Below are 16,818 nucleotides of genomic sequence, written 5' to 3'. Positions count from 1 at the left end.
GAGGCGGAGGCGGGAATTCAGACCATGTGACTGCTGTGATTGGCTGTCACAGCCGCCATATGATCAGAAAGCTCCCGATCGCACCGCCTACCATGCTGGGAGTGTGCAGGGAGCACAGTAAAGCCCCGTACACACGTACTGATCGTCGGCCGAACGATCGGCCGTCTTTTGTCCAGGGCTGTCTTGTCTGTTGAAAACTGCAAAAGACTGCACACGAATTTTGTCGGCCAACAACAGCCGACTGCAGAAGTGATGTCATGTGATGGTTAACTTTCCTTGTCTTTTTTCTGAGCATGCCCAGTCTTGCTAATCGGCTGTTAGTCGGCCGAAATCTGTACTGACTGGCGAACAATCGGCCGTTCTGGTGTTGGCCAACAAAATTTTAATGCCTGCACGACAGATTCTGTTCGGCCGAAAATGCGCTGTCGGCTGTCGGAAGCATCATACTAAAAAGCCTACAATCGGCCGATCGGTCGTCGGCCGAATATTTACGGCCGACAATCGGTACCTGTGTACGGGGCTTTAGTTGTTTTAACAGGGCCGCATGTAAGCGGCCACTCAGGGTTAAGACCCACCCCTGCGGAGCTGCCACATATATGCGTGCAGCCGGCGTCAAGGGGTTAAACAACGTCCTGTCAGAAATCTTACATTTCTTCCAACTTTAAAAGAATGGACTGTGAAGGTTACGAATTTTCTAATTTGGCCTAGATGGGAAAAGAGAGATGCTGATTCCATTAAGGAAAATGTAGTTAGGTCTTCAGGAAGATAAACCACTTGACCTCTGGAAAATTTACCCTTCATGACTAGGCCATTTTTTGCAATATGGCACTGCGTTATTTTAACTGACAATTGCTCTGTCGTGCGACGCTGTACCCAAATAAAATTGATGGCCTTTTTTTCCCCCCACAAATAAAGCTTTCTTTTGGTGGAATTTGATTACCTGTGCAGTTTTATTTTTTGCGCTTTAAACAAAAAGACAGACAATTTAATTCCTTTTTTTTTTTTTTTTAAACTTTCTGCTATAAAACATATAAAAAAAAAAAACATAACTGAATTTCTTCATCAGTTTAGGCCAATATGCACTCCTGTACGTTTTTGGTAAAAAAAATTCCCATTAGGTGTATATTGATTGGTTTGCGCAAAAGTTATAGCGTCTACAAACTATCGGATATATACTGGAATTTTATTTTATTACTAATAATGGCGGCGACTTATAGCGGGACTACGATATGGAGGTGGACATTCTGACACTGACAGACACTTTTTGGGGACCAGTAACACCAATACAGAGATTAGTGCTAAAAAAAAAAAAAAATATGCACTGTCACTGTACTGACACTGGCATGGAAGGGGGTTAAACATCTAGGGCAAGCAAAGGGTTAACTGTGTGCCCAGTCAGTGTTTTGATGTACCGTATTAGGTGCTTTTTACTAGGGAAAGTACTACATTTTATTCCCTGATTTGCGGTGAAAGAAAATATATATTACTTCCCCGCTGACAAGACAGGGCTCTGCCTTTTTTACATTAGAGGTCAATGCAAGTGGCAGATTAAATCGCCAAAAATAGTGCAGGAACCTTTTTCAAATTGGTGCAAGTCGGAGACGCACCGGTTTGAATGGTTCCATAGGTACAAATAGGGTGCAACTTGTCATGCGATTTGGAACGGTCAAATTGCATGATAAGTCACACCGGAGTTAGCCTGGGCTTATTTTTATGTTTTACATAGCTATACCTGCAAAAGGGGCTAGCCTAAAGGGATCTAAAGAACTTAATTTTCTGACCAAAGTTCCATTTTATCCGCTTGCTGACCGCCCTATAGCAGTTTTACTATACTGCGATTCTACACAGCGAGAGCTGATCAGCAGGTCCCATGGACTCTATGTCCGCCGGCACTCGCTCATCGTTCTATACACAGGCAGAACATCCATCTGCCTATGTAAACAAGGCAGATTGCCGTTCTGTCAGTACAGAAGGCATCGATCCGGTTTTCCTGTAAAGCAGAAACACAGATCCAGGTCTTCCACTAGTAAAAGCACCTCCCCCACAACACTGAATCACCAGCAAGGCACACGGTTAACCCTTTGATCGCTGAGGAAGGAGGCGTGACTAGCCTTTGAAACGCATTCCGACTGGTCAGTTCCACTCAGAGTTTTGACAGCTGTCATCCGGCTACCTGCAGCTTGAGGCTTTAGCGTCCTCTAACCTGTCTCTACAGGGCTGCTGCTGTGGCAAGGCCCACCCCACGATCCTGTTCAGGATCCCTCACACAGCCCACCCTGGCACTGACAGTCTTCCATGTTAACTCTGAGTTGAACACGTTATTTTGTTCTTTAGGTTTACTCATTAAACGGTTTTACACTATTGGTCGCATTGTGCCTTTCTCTCCTTACCCTTTGATCGTACCTGATGTTAACCCCTTCCCTGCCAGTGTCATTAATACAGTGACAGGTTATATTTTCTAGCACTGATCACTGTATTAGTGTCACTGGTTTCCAAAACAAGTGTCAAAAAAGTGTCCGTGTCCAATTTGTCTGCTGCAATATTGCAATCCCGCTACAAGTCGCTAATCGCTGCCATTACTAGTGAAAAAATAAAATAAAAATTCCATAAAAATATCCCATAGTTTGTAGATGCTGGAACTTTTGCGCAAACCAATCAATATACGCTTATTGGGATTTTTTTTTTCCACCAAGAATATTTAGAACACATATTGGCCTAAATTGATGAATAAATTTGATTTTTGACTTTACTGATAGTGTTTTACAGCAAAAAGTAAAAAATATTTTTCAAAATTGTCGGTGTTTTTTTTTTTTTTTAACGCTACTGCATTACTTTTATTGCAGTGGCGTATCGCAAAAAATGGCCTGGTCAGGATGAGGGGAAAAAAATCTTTCGAAGCTGAAGTGGTAAAAGTCAACATTTTCCCCCAAATCATCTTAACACACAGGCAATTTGAATTTTCTCTTGAGTTCCTTATGGAATTGTCCCCTACCCATTCTGCTATATTCTCTCTGTGCCCCCAGCAGAGCTCTGTACTACGGCTCACCATTAGCCACTCAGAGTGCCACACACACAGCCAACACAAGAGGGACGCAGAGCCACTGCCAATCGCTGCTGTAGAGGAGTAGAAGAGGCTTTTGTTCTATGTCCCTCTTGTGCTGACTGTGTGTGCGGCACTGGGAAAATCCGCACATAGAGTTGCAGTGCAAAGCAGGAGTGCACACATTGCTGGGCCTCTCACACACAACTCCAACGGTCTCAGAAGCACCGAAAGAGCAGAACATAGCAGCAGAATCAGAGGACGATTGAAAAACGAAAACACAGATGGGAAAAATAAAAAAAAAATAAAAAATTCACGTGTTATTTTTTTCTGATTTAGGAAATAAAGATTACTTTTATACCACTTTCAGGTGTCAAACTGGCGGCCGGCCAGCTGTTATGAAACAAGTCCCATAAGGGATTGCAAGGCTGACAGCTACAAGCCTGACTCCCTCAGGCAGAGGCATGATGGGACTTGTAGTTCCACAACAGCTGGAGGGCCGCCACTCCCGTTATATACTTAAACTTTCTGATGAACAGTAAGCAATAAAATGCAGTTAAAGATTACCTGAGGGCTCTTCAGGTTCACTTTCAATCTCTTCCTCTGGAGGAGCTTGGGGAGGAGGTGGGGGGACCTTTTTCTCCCTCTCAGCCTTTGCATTCCTCTCCTCTTCTGAATAATACTCATCTTCTGAAAGATTGGCAAGACTCTCGTCCATCTCTCTGTACTCGACCTGCAAAAATGATGCATTAAACTGTAATACTGCCGTTTAATGAAATGCCATTCCTTTTTCTCTGTGACTAGTTCCAGTTATCAGCAGCCAGACGCCAGGACTGGGAGCTAAATGGATCCAAGCTCTCAAAATGTACCATGAGGGAAATATCAGAAAACCACTATAAAAACAAAAGGAAAAACACATACCAATGGAACCTTTGTAAAACTGCCATACAAACCATTTTGACGTTTAATGTGGATATAAAACCACCCTTCTGTCCAATCTGCAATTGCAAAATTGTCAAATGTCATTTCTGGTGGCATTCTTCACACCAACATCCCCATAAATCTAAACTACTGCGTTTGTGTTTGGCTCATGGCTTTTTCACAAAAGTCAAGTTTTAGGTACAACCTACATTAAGGTTCACATACAGTACATCGAAGGCCCCTTTCACACATGCGGACCATTCCTTTCATCAGTTCAGTCACGTTTTTTCAATGAAAAAAAAAACAAAAAAAAGTTTACATCAGTTGTCATCAATTTTTTAAATCCTCCAGCTAAAGTCCTTAACCACTCCACTCCATTTTTTTCAATGCAAAAAACGGGCCGTTTGTCCATTTACATCCATTAACAAAAAGAGAAATAGGGCTTTGATCCGTTTAAAAAAGAAACCGATGTTGACAGAAGCAGATGTAAATGAATGGTCATCCATTTACATCCGTTTTTCCATAGAAATGCACTGATGTCCGTTCTTCATCCACCATTGGATGGATGCAAAACGGACAAATAGTATGCATGGGTGAAAGGGGCCAAGGACTTCATGTTAGAGCTGCACGATTCTGGATAAAATGAGAATCACAATTTTTTTGCTTAAAATAAAGATCACGATTCTCGGTGTAACATCTTTTACATTATACAAAAAAAATTGGGCTAACTTTACTGTTTAGTTAAATTCATTAAAGTGTATTTTTTCCCAAAAAACTGCATTTGAAAGAATCCTGCGCAAATACAATGTGGCATAAAAGATTGCAACGATCGGCATTTTATTCTCTAGGGTCTCTGCTTAAAAAAAAAAATACTGATTTTTAACTAAGCAACAAGTGTCAGAAAAAGGCTTAGTTTCTTTAAGAGGTTAAATTGCCCTCACTTAGGGCCGGTTCACACTATTGCAAGTGCGGTGATCGCATGTAATTCGGAGCGCACTGCTCCTTCATTACATGCAATCATCTCCTGTGCGGATGCAAATTCAGCCATACAGTTTGTATGGCTGAAATTCGCACTGCACCCGCACAAAAGACGCACAGGACCCTTTTTTTTTTATCAGATCGGATCGCACAGTGGTTCACACTTGTGCGATCCAATCCTGTGCGAACTGTCAGATCGCACTGCGATATGCGATCAAACTGGGGTGTCGTTAACATTTAATTGACACCCCCAGCGTATCGCATATGGAAGTGAACTGCCAGAGGTGCGTTTGCGATGCGGGAACAGGCTGCGAATTCGCAGCCTTCCCGCATCGCACAAGTGTGAACCGGTGTTCCGTGAAAAAACCATATCCGTGAGAAAACCATACCCTCGTCACTTCCGGTGCACCTACGGAGGGAATGGATTTCTCACGGTACTTAAACTTGCGGCGGTTACATTAAAACAGCTCCTCTGCTTCATGGCTCATGTCTGCTCCTTCCCCTCTCACTTCCCTGATCTCGGGTAATAAATATAAAAGCGGATCACGGAGCCGCGATCGCCGTCATTTACATCTCATACACCCGCCACCGCTTTTATATTTATTAGGCGAGATCAGGGAAGTGACAGGGACAGGAGAGGAGATGATTGATGTTGCAGCCGAAGTGTTTTTATATTTAACCACCGCAAGCATAAAATTACACACAGTGCCGTGAGAAATTCATTCCCTCCGAGCATGCGCACTTCTCAAATTCTTTGCTCTTAAATGATGTTTCCAGGGCTCTGAGCATGCGTACTGATGCGCTGCTCAGCTGTTTCAGACAGGAAGTGACGACGGTATGGAATTCTAACGTTACATCGGGATTTACAGAAGGAAGTTCATTCCTTTGACCTAAAAGGAAAAGATACAATGTAAAACATTGTGTTTATAGTTATCTAGCAGCCTTAACAATATTGATAAACATTTGTCAGTGCTTTTTTTTTTTTTTACAGCAGTGAGTGAGCAGAGAAAAGCTCTGCAAGAATCGAGGACATGCGGTTTTAGGATCGTGAGGGGGGGGAAAATCGAGATTTTTTTAACGATTAATCGTGCAGCTCTACTTCATGTACACTTGCAGCTCCTAAACTTGCGTTTAGGAGCTTTTGGTGATTTTTTTGCCAAAGCTCCTAAACTCAACTCCATAAAGTTAGAGTTTAGGAGCTGCTGCTATTAGATGGAGCTCAACCTCCCTTTCCTGAACGCAGAGAAAATCTCATTCAGGAGCGAAACAATTTTGCAGCTTCCCGTGTCCAAGTGTACATGAAGCCTAAAGGGATGCCGATATTGCAGCGTTTTACATTACAACACTCGCTGTGCTAAGGTGGTTATCTTTTATTATACTATGTATTATGATTATGCATTTCTCTTTAGGACTCTCCCATTCAGAATCCATGGGAGAAAGGACACATTGTTTCAAAATGTTGGATGTGCAGAAGGTTTTCATACTCCAAGCAATGGATACTTAAAGCATGACAGGTCCTCTTTATGGAGAGATAATCTCTCATCTCAGTTCACATTTCTGCGATGCGGGAACGCTGCGAATATACTGCGTGTTCCCGCATCGCATCCACACCCCTGGCAGTTCACACTGCCATATGCGATACGCTGGGGGATCAATTAGAAGTTGACACCCCCAGATCAGATCGCATATCACAGTGCGATCTGAAAGTTCGCACAGATTCGGATCGCACTAGTGTGAACCACCATGCTATCCGATTCTGCTGCAGGCCAAAAAAAAGGGTCCTGTGCGTGTTAGGTGTGATTGCGGTGCGAATTCAGCCATGCAAACTGTATGGCTGAATTTGCACCGCACAGAGATCACATGTAATTTTAGAAGCAGTGCGCTCCGAATTACATGCAATCTTTGTGATCGCACAAATGTGAACCGGCACTTAAAGCAAAAGGCCAATAAGAAAAAAAAAAAGAAAAAAAAAACTAATTTTTATGGCTCAAGAACCAGGAGTGACGTTAATGTCACTCCAGTCCTCCAAGGGCATAGAGATGAGCGGTGGCCATCTAGCCATCACTCATCTCTATACTAAAACACAGCAGACGCCAGATGGTTCCCGGGTTTGCAGATTAGTAACGTTCGCCCAGGAACCACCGGGAGAGGTCACCTCTCCCACTGCTTATAAAAGCGATCCCGTGGCAAATCAGCCGCTTGGATCACTTTTATCAGAAAGCCGACCGCCTGAGGAAAAATAAATAAAATAAATAAATAGCGGGGTTATGGCATGTAGCTGCAGCCATAACCCTGGTATTTAACGCTAAAAGTAATGATGAACATTTACAGTTAGGTGGTCGGGAAGTGGTTAAGGCAGTTGACCTGAGACTATTTGAAATATTCCCCTGACTTTGATTTGGCTCATGAATGAACTTGGTCCATGAAGTAGAAAAAAAAGTTAAGATATACACTGCTATGAACTATTATTCTCAGGACACCAGCAATAGCAGCCCATATTTCTCCAATAAGTCTTTTGCCTTCATTTTATTGGTGGTCACATGACTAGTATATATAGCTCCAAGGGGAAATTGTTGAGATTCATAATAAAAATTTGCTATCACAATTCCCTGCCCAGGAGTCCCCAGGAGTCACTGCCAATCAGTCTCCCCCTACCCGTGATCTCACAGGCCAAATACAGGCACTGCCTGCATCAGTACCACATAATGTAGACCCAACGGGACACAAACTGACCCCACTAAGACAAATCTGCCAGTCAGTGTGATTGGAAACAATGCATGGAGGGTGAGACTGGTCAGAGCACCGGGTACTTAGTGTGGGTTTTCAGATTATGCATAAATAAAAGGCTATGCCATATCAGCTGCGGGGTGCAGAGGCTAAGGTTTTTACATTTTAGCTTTACCCATTTAAAAAAAATAAAAGTACCGTAAAAACTCCCTGATGCCTCATTTGCACTCTGTCGGTGACCAATGGCTGACTTCTTCCCCACTAGAGGTCGATTTAGGATTTCCCTTTAAATTTTGTAAGTACTCATGTTCTAACATTAGCACAAGAAAGGCTACATACTACAGTATGACTGGAAAAGGAAATCCTTAGCACAGGATATTTCAAACAGTAAACAAGGTAGCATAGAAAGAAGTTATAGTTACATCCTTTAAAGTTTCTTGTGGAACTAAACCCAGCGACTTAATGGTTTCAAATAACAGTTACAGTCCTGGCATGTTGGGAATGCCAAGTGTCACGCTTGCTTCTGCTCTCAATCCAACTGTCAAGCTATGAAATGCCTGGTGTCATAACTGATCACATGCAGAGCCATGGCAGTTGCAAATCAAACCGAGGCCAAGATGAGAGCTTCCTTGGCTGAAAAGGATAGGAGGTTATAGTTCTACTTTAGATTGGAACTAAACCCTATCCTTTTCAGCCAAGGAAGCTCTCATCTTGGCCTCTGTTTGATTTGCAACTGCCATGGCTCTGCATGTGATCAGTTATGACACCAGGCATTTCATAGCTTGACAATCGATTTGACAGAACAAACAAACTAGAACAAATATTCAAGGCATGCCTTGAGCAGAATTGTTTTGGGAAACCATTAAATCACTGGGCTGAGTTCTGCTTAACAGTATCTTTTTTCACTTTAACCACTGGCCCTCCACCCACAGCAGTTTTAGTGTGGACAGGTGGCACAGCCAAGCTGGGCAATGTACAAGCTGTCATGATTGAAAGTCATTCATGACATCTAAAACTACTATTGCTTACAACACTGATCATCACTGTTAGAAAAAAAAAAAAAAAAAGACACAAGGGGTGGTGTCTCTGGGTGGCCACACCCCAAGGCTATATGAGAAGCTGCAAAGTGGCATAATCACAAAATAAAACATTGTTGGAGGAGGACCAGGTTGGCAGCAGAGAAGACCGGAGGATTATTTTTAATAAAGGACTTCTCAAAACCATCTCGTCTTTATTTACACCACACTGCCTCTTTTTGGGGTGAATGGTTAGTGGTACCCCATAGTCATTCACATGGGGGGGGGAGGGCGAGATTTGGGGGGCCTCCAGATTCCGATAAGCCCCCTGCTGGTATGGTCCAGGAGGGGGTGGGGCCACTTGCTCGCTCCCTCCCCTTTTCTGAGCTGCATGCTTGGACAAGAGTCTGGTATGGATTATGAGGGGATTTCTAGATTTCTTTCCTACAGATTTAAGATGGGTATGTATGGTTTGCTCGCTTTTTTTCAGCTGGTAAACTGAATGAAAAAAAAATGAATTGATTACTCCATCCACACAAGTGAGGTAGCTGGAGGAATCCTCCCCACTGTGACATTGCATTCTGACAGTTGAACGCCTCCTGTCGGAATTCACTCATCAGCAGCTGAAGCCATTGGGCAATGAAAGTTTTCAAATGTGGCCGTTCTACAGAACGTGGCTATTTGACTTCTGTTAAACAGGGAAGCCACACAGATCAAAATTTGGCTGCTCCCCATTGAACCAGGCTAATTTCAAACTGTGCCCACCCATAAAAAAGTTGTAAAGTCAGAAGGTTTTTTATCCTAATGCATTCTATGCATTAAGATAAAGAAAAAAAACCTTTTGGGTGTAGCAGCCTCCCCAGCACCCCCTAAAACCTACCCGAGCCCCCTCTCTGTCCAGCGATGTCCACGAGTTCCTTGGCCATCTGGGACTCTCTCTCCTGATTGGCTGAGACACAGCAGCAGCACCATTGGCTCCCGCGATTGTCAAAGTCAGTTAGCCAATAAGGAGAGGGGGCGGGGCCAAACTGCAACTCTGTGTCTGAATGGCCACATCGAGCTGCAGCTTGGGTGCCCCCATAGAAAGCTGCTTTCTGTTGAGGCACTGGACAGGAGGGAGGGGCCAGGAGCAGCAATAAGGGACCTGAGAAGAAGAGGATCCGGGCTGCTTTATGCAAAACCAACTGCACAGAGGAGGTAAGTATAACATGTTTGTTATTTAGAAAAAGAAAAAAAGACTTTACAAATGACTTTAACACAGCCATACATGGTTTAAAATGTGGCCAGTTCAGCAGGGACCGGCTGAATTCTGATCCACCTATAGTAGCTGTGGTTGAACAGAAGTCGATCTAGTGATTGATGTTTGTTCAACTGTACTGCTTCAGAGCTGGTCTCCATACTGCAACCCTTTGGGTATTATTCCTCCTGCCATCAGCAACAATGGGACACTGACAATGGGGTCCTATTCCTCCCACTGACACCAATGAAGAGGCACTATTACCCCCCCCTCCACTAATGCCAAGGAAAGGGCGCCATTCCCCCCACCGACGCCAAAAGGTGGGGTGCCATTCCTCCCACCGACGCCAAAAGGTGGGGGCGCCATTCCTCCCACTGACGCCAAAAGGTGGGGGCGCCATTCCTCCCACCGACGCCAAAGGTTGGGCGCCATTCCCCCCACCGACGCCAAAGGTTGGGCGCCATTACCCCCACCGACGCCAAAAGGTGGGGGCGCCATTCCTCCCACTGACGCCAAAAGGTGGGGGCGCCATTCCTCCCACTGACGCCAAAAGGTGGGGGCGCCATTCCTCCCACTGACGCCAAAAGGTGGGGGCGCCATTCCTCCCACTGACGCCAAAAGGTGGGGGCGCCATTTCTCCCACTGACGCCAAAAGGTGGGGGCGCCATTCCTCCCACTGATGACAAAGGTGGGGCGCCATTCTTCCCACTGACAGCAGGACATTTTCCTTCTCCCACTGGCCACCCCAAAGTTTGAAGGACAATAAATTGGCCCTTTGTATATAAAGTTTAGAGACCCCTGCTATAGCCTGCAGTGCTGATCAGTGTATTCTGATGGTGGGGAAGTCTCCCTGCTATCACAATACAAAGACACAGCCAGGTGGATTCTCCCATCCACCTCGAATGTGTGGATGGGGGAATTGGGTTTGGTTTTTTTCATTCAACCCAATGGATGAACAGAAAAACGGATTTATCTATGGCCAGCTGTAGTGATCTATATTCTACGATTGGAAGGCTCCACAGCTGGTTTCCTTATTGTCACACCCAGCACAGCATCATAGTCCTCTGCCACAATGACCAGTGGGGGGCGCTCAAGCAGCATTAGACGTGAGCACAGAATTTGGTGGGGGGTGTAATGACCAATCCAGTCCTGGTGCCTGCTGCCATGGAAAATCCTCCAGTCACTATAGGATGTGTAGGGCCCCCTCAGTGGGAATAATGGGCTCCCTTAGAGAAGAGACATGCTATAGATTGGAAGAAAAGATGTCAGCTGTATGCAGGCCTGGGCCTTTGTTAGAGCGCCTCTCCTTCTAATGGGCCCATTGTTCCCTGCAGCAGATGGTGTACAAAACCAGGAAGTGAGCAGCACCACGGCTACTGCAGTGCTATCACATCGCCCATCTGCAGTACAATACAAGGACACATGACTGGCCACTGCTCCAATTACAAGGCGGTTACCCATAGCAACCACACCCCCACCTCCTATGGACTCACCAGGGAACACATACTAACCTCTTCCCTGGAAGCTGCCCATACACCATACAATCCCAGACACACAACCATTTTATATATGTCAGTTTACTGTCCAATACTAAAATACGATTGTTAGATCAAAATCATCATATCCACCGATCCATCCTACCAGCAGATTTTACATCTAGGACAAGATCATAACCAATCCATTGTATGGTGTGTGCTGGTCAGTAATTCTAATGCTGGCCATACACTATATGAAAAATTGTTCAAACTTGTTCTCGAAAAACGAACACTTGGCTGTGAGAGCAGACGATCGTACCATCATGTAATGACTGAATTATGATCGATAAATCGTTCCATGGACATAAATGAATCCGTTTTCCTTCAGTTTGTCACATATGCCTAGTGCAAAGAACACATTAACCATTCAATTTATCCTTCATTCCGCAGAATTTTACAAACTGTTCCTTTGATTTTTCAGCTCTGAAAAGTTAAAACCGATTTTCTACTTGTGCCCATTAACTGGATGAAAAACGGCCCGAATGACAGATTTTCAAACGATTTTTCGGCTAGTGTATAGCCAGAATTAGACTCCAAAAGAATCGTTCAATCAGATCAATACATGTATGACCCATAGGGGACATCACAACTTCACAAAGACAAAGATTATCCAATCAGACAGGCCCTTGTACTACATTGATGATGGCAGATCTAAAAGAGATTGTATAGTGTATGGCCACACATGCTTCAATTTCATTATCTGACCAATCCATCACAACAATCAAATCTGCAGACAAATAGCCATCCCAATGAATTTACATTGACTCAATTGGCCAAGTAGGAACATTAACGCTCATTTTCTATCGATCGGTAGACCCAAGATACTTTGCTCATGAATACGATTGTATTGCAGATTGGGAGAGGACATGCTGGAAACCGACACCATCGATAACTTATTGTGAGAAATTACAATGGGATCAAATTTCACTTCCCTGTGTGTGATATCCATCCAATGGGGGGGCAGCTAGAGATCCATTATTACTATCACACCAGATCCACCAGGAGAGGAATCCATCATTTATCAATTTCTGTGAGACCATCAGAGGATTGTACAGTGTGTGATCAGCATACAACTCCTATACAATTACATTGTATCCTCTATGACTATCAGAGGATTGTACAGTGTAGGATCAGCATAATATTCCTATACAATCACATTGTATCATGTATGACCATCATACAGGGATTGTACAATGTATGATCAGCATACAACTCCTATACAATCACATTGTATCCTGTATGACTATCAGAGGATTGTACAGTGTAGGATCAGCATAATATTCCTATACAATCACATTGTATCCTGTATGACCATCATACAGGGATTGTACAGTGTAGGATCAGCATACAACTAGTATACAATCACATTGTACAATCCTCTGTATGATTGTCATACACTATACAATGTGATTGTATACTATGACTATCATACAGAGGATTGTACAGTGTGTGATCAGCACATAAAACTCCTATACAATCACATTGTATCGTGTATGACCATCAGAAAAGAGGCTGTGAAATCTGATCCTACTCTGTACGATTGTCATACACGATACAATGTGTGATCAGCAATAAACTAGTACACAATCACATTGTATCGTGTATGACAATCATACAGAGGATTGTACAATGTGTGATCAGCATAAAACTAGTACACAATCACATTGTATCGTGTATGACAATCATACAGAGGATTGTACAATGTGTGATCAGCATAAAACTAGTATACAATCACATTGTATCGTGTATGACCATCAGAAAAGAGGCTGTGCAATCCTTTGTATGATTGTCATACACGATACAATGTGATTGTATACTAGTTTTATGCTGATCACACACTGTACAATCGGACTCCAAACACATGCTGGTAGGTTATTTGTCCCTACTATGTATGTATGAATGTGAGTTAGGGACCTTAGATTGTAAGCTCCTTGAGGGCAGGGACTGATGTGAATGTACAATGTATATGTAAAACGCTGCGTAAATTGACAGCACTATACAAAGTACCTGAAATAAATAATAAATTGTACCATCTCCTTTACACCAGCCACACACTATACAATCTGATTGGACAGAGTGCGATCAGCATAAAAATATTACACAATCCAATAGTAGCGTTTGTGGCCATTATAAAGGAGATGGTACAATCAGATTGTATAGTGTATGACTATTGGGAAAAAGGCCGTGCAATCCGATCATAGAATCCTTTTAGTCCGATCATACTCCATACAATCAATTGGACAAACACCTTTTTAATGGCCACACACTGTAAAATCTTATTGGACAATCTCCTTTATATTGGCCACACACTGTACAATCTGATTGGACAGAGTATGATCAGCCTAAACATATTATACAATCCAATAGTAGTGTGTGTGGCCATTGCAAAGGAGACGGTACAATCAGATTGTTTAGTGTATGATCAGCATAAAAAAAAAGCCATGATCAGCCTGCACAGCCTGTTTTATGGTAGCCACACACTATACTATCGGATTGTATAATATTTTTATACTGATCATACTCTGTACAATCTGATTATATATTGGACACATGCTGTACAGTGTGTGGCCAATACAAAGGGGAATTGTCCAGTGTATGATGAATATAAAAGGGGTCATCCAATCAGATTGTACAGCGTGTGGCCACTAAAAGGGTGTCTGTCCAATCGATTGTATTGTGTATGATCCAAAAAAAAAGGATTCTATGATCAGGTTGAACAGCCTCTTATGATGGCCACAGACTATACAACCTGATTGTACCATCTTTTTTTTTTTATCTAAGTGTATGTTTTTATGCTCCTCATACTCTGTCCAATTTGATTGTATAATATATGTTGAATACAAAGGGGATTGTCCACTTTGAGGACAACATGAAGAGGATCGCCCAATCGGATTGTGCGGTGATTACAAAGGGGATCGTCCAATCAGATTGTGCGGTGATTACAAAGGGGATCGCCCAATCAGATTGTATGGTTATTACAAAGGGGATCGCCCAATCAGATTGTATGGTGAATAGAAAGGTGATCGCCCAATCAGATTGTATGGTGAATAGAAAGGTGATCGCCCAATCAGATTGTATGGTGAATAGAAAGGTGATCGTCCAATCAGATTGTATGGTTAATAAAAAGGTTATCGTCCAATCAGATTGTATGGTTAATAAAAAGGTTATCGTCCAATCAGATTGTATGGTGAATAGAAAGGGGATCGCCCAATCAGATTGTGTGGTGAATAGAAAGGTGATCGCCCAATCAGATTGTGTGGTGAATAGAAAGGTGATAGCCCAATCAGATTGTGTGGTGAATAGAAAGGTGATCGCCCAATCAGATTGTATGGTGAATAAAAAGGTGATCGTCCAATCAGATTGTATGGTTAATAAAAAGGTGATCGTCCAATCAGATTGTATGGTTAATAAAAAGGGGATCATCCAATCAGATTCTATGGTGAATAGAAAGGTGATCGTCCAATCAGATTGTATGGTGAATAGAAAGGGGATCATCCAATCAGATTCTATGGTGAATAGAAAGGGGATCGTCCAATCAGATTGTATGGTAAATAGAAAGGGGATCGTCCAATCAGATTGTATGGTAAATAGAAAGGGGATCGTCCAATCAGATTGTATGGTGAATAGAAAGGGGATCGTCCAATCAGATTGTATGGTGAATAGAAAGGGGATCGTCCAATCAGATTGTATGGTGAATAGAAAGGGGATCGTCCAATCTGATCATGTAGTGAATAGAAAGGGGATCGTCCAATTAGATTGTACGGAGTGTGGTGAATAGAAAGGGGATCATCCAATCAGATTGTGTAGCCAATACAAAGGGGATCGTCCTGTGTGATGAAGATAAAGACGATCATCTAATTCGATTGTACGATGCGTGGTGAAGAGAAATGGGATTGTCCAATCAGATGGTGTGGTGAATAGAAAGCTGATCGTCCAATCAGATTGTGGACTGTGTGGCCAATACAAAGGGGATCGTCCCATCAGATCGTCCAGTGTGTGTGGTGAATATAAAGGGATCGTCCAATGTGTGTGGTGTATATAAAGGGATCGTCCAATCAGATCGTCCAGTGTGTGTGGTGATCTCACCTTGGCCCTCTTCCTCCGGCTGGTCCTTCGTCCCTCAGGGGTCTCCGGTTGCCCCCCATCTCCTCCTCCTCCTCTTTCACCACCCCCTCCCCCTCCCGCCATGATCCCGGGTACGGTGGGCGGCCCATGCTCGGCCCCGGGGGAGGCTCTCTCTTTCTTCCTAGGGGTCCTCTCTAGTGAGGGCCCGGTGTCCGGGGAGGCCATAATCCCGGAGGAGGAGGAAGACGAGGATGAAGATGATGAGGAGGAGGAGACGGATATAGGGACACTCGGCTGACACTCAGCGCCGTTCTCTCCTCCGCCTCCCCCGCTGGTCTCTGGCTTCTTTGCAGCTAACATTGGGAATAGATGGCGGCTCCGGAGTAGGAGGGGAGGGCCCGGGGGGAGCAGGGGGTGGGCTCTGGGTGCGGATAATGGGTGGAGTAGTACACACTACGCTCTATACACCGGCGGACGGAGCTTTGTGTGTGCGGGGACGACGGGCAGCACGGCTGACTGGAGCGGGAGCGCGCCGCCTGCTCTGCTCTCACACCCCGCCCACCGCACGCTCCGCCCATTCGCGCTCCCTGCGCCTGTTCCTCACCTGCAGTCTCCGCCGCGGTCGCCCCTCCCCTCGGGGGTATCAGTGGCTCTATACCACGTGACTATGTGTAAAAGCTGCAGTACTCTCAGTCACCTGTAGGCGGCCAGGGTGCTGTGTGATCCGGGATGTAGAGTGGCGGATTGGGCTCCTTGTGGGACTCACTATAGTCCTATGTATGCCACAGCAGACAGGCATAGGGGAAGGAGTGCTTAACCCCCTGGCAGGTGTTTATTCGGGGAGATTTGTAATTACTTCCTGTCCTGGAAACACAAGAAGTCACAGGGAAATCCCTCCTTAGATGTCTTAGGAAGCTGGGCTCCCCATTGGATGATTTCCTGTGCCCATCACCACCTTCACCAGGACAATCCTTCCCTGCTCTATGAGTGTAGCTTTACATGGTAACCAATCACCTTTTGACTTCAGCATGTTCAATTAGGCTTTGCCAATAAAACCTGCAAGCTGATTGGCTACCATGTACAGCTGCACCACATTTTTAGCAAATCAGCCCCACTGAGAGGTAGTTGTTTGAGCTTTGGACAGAGCTGTAGGGTTGGGAAGGGTTAAAAGCACCTCTATTCCTGTCCCGGTGACAACGGTACAAGGTGGAATTTCCTGCCACTTCCTGGAGAACAGACATCAGGACAGTGAGGGAGGTGCAGGCATACTTCTGTCCTGTAGGTGGCACTGTGCCGATG

General features: G+C 44.2%; 1 protein-coding gene across 2 annotated transcripts in view; it reads right to left on the bottom strand.

The window, feature by feature from the left end:
- The window catches only part of KDM1A (lysine demethylase 1A), a 58,688-nt gene extending 42,614 nt beyond the window's left edge, over positions 1 to 16,074 (bottom strand). For both annotated transcript variants that reach the window (XM_082247770.1, XM_082247769.1), the window contains exons 1-2: positions 15,541 to 16,074; positions 3,608 to 3,773 (exon numbers count right to left, since the gene is read on the bottom strand). In XM_082247770.1, the coding sequence (XP_082103896.1) occupies positions 3,608 to 3,773; positions 15,541 to 15,879 (505 nt within the window). In that variant the 5' untranslated portion in view covers positions 15,880 to 16,074. The remainder of the gene's footprint in view (positions 1 to 3,607; positions 3,774 to 15,540) is intronic.
- Positions 16,075 to 16,818: the final 744 nt, after the last annotated feature.

This window comes from Pelophylax lessonae (genome assembly GCF_965119305.1).
Source record: "Pelophylax lessonae genome assembly, chromosome: 2".
In the NCBI taxonomy this organism is placed as follows: domain Eukaryota; kingdom Metazoa; phylum Chordata; class Amphibia; order Anura; family Ranidae; genus Pelophylax; species Pelophylax lessonae.
Note: the sequence above shows the minus strand (reverse complement) of the source record. Positions and strands in the feature narration are given on the sequence as shown.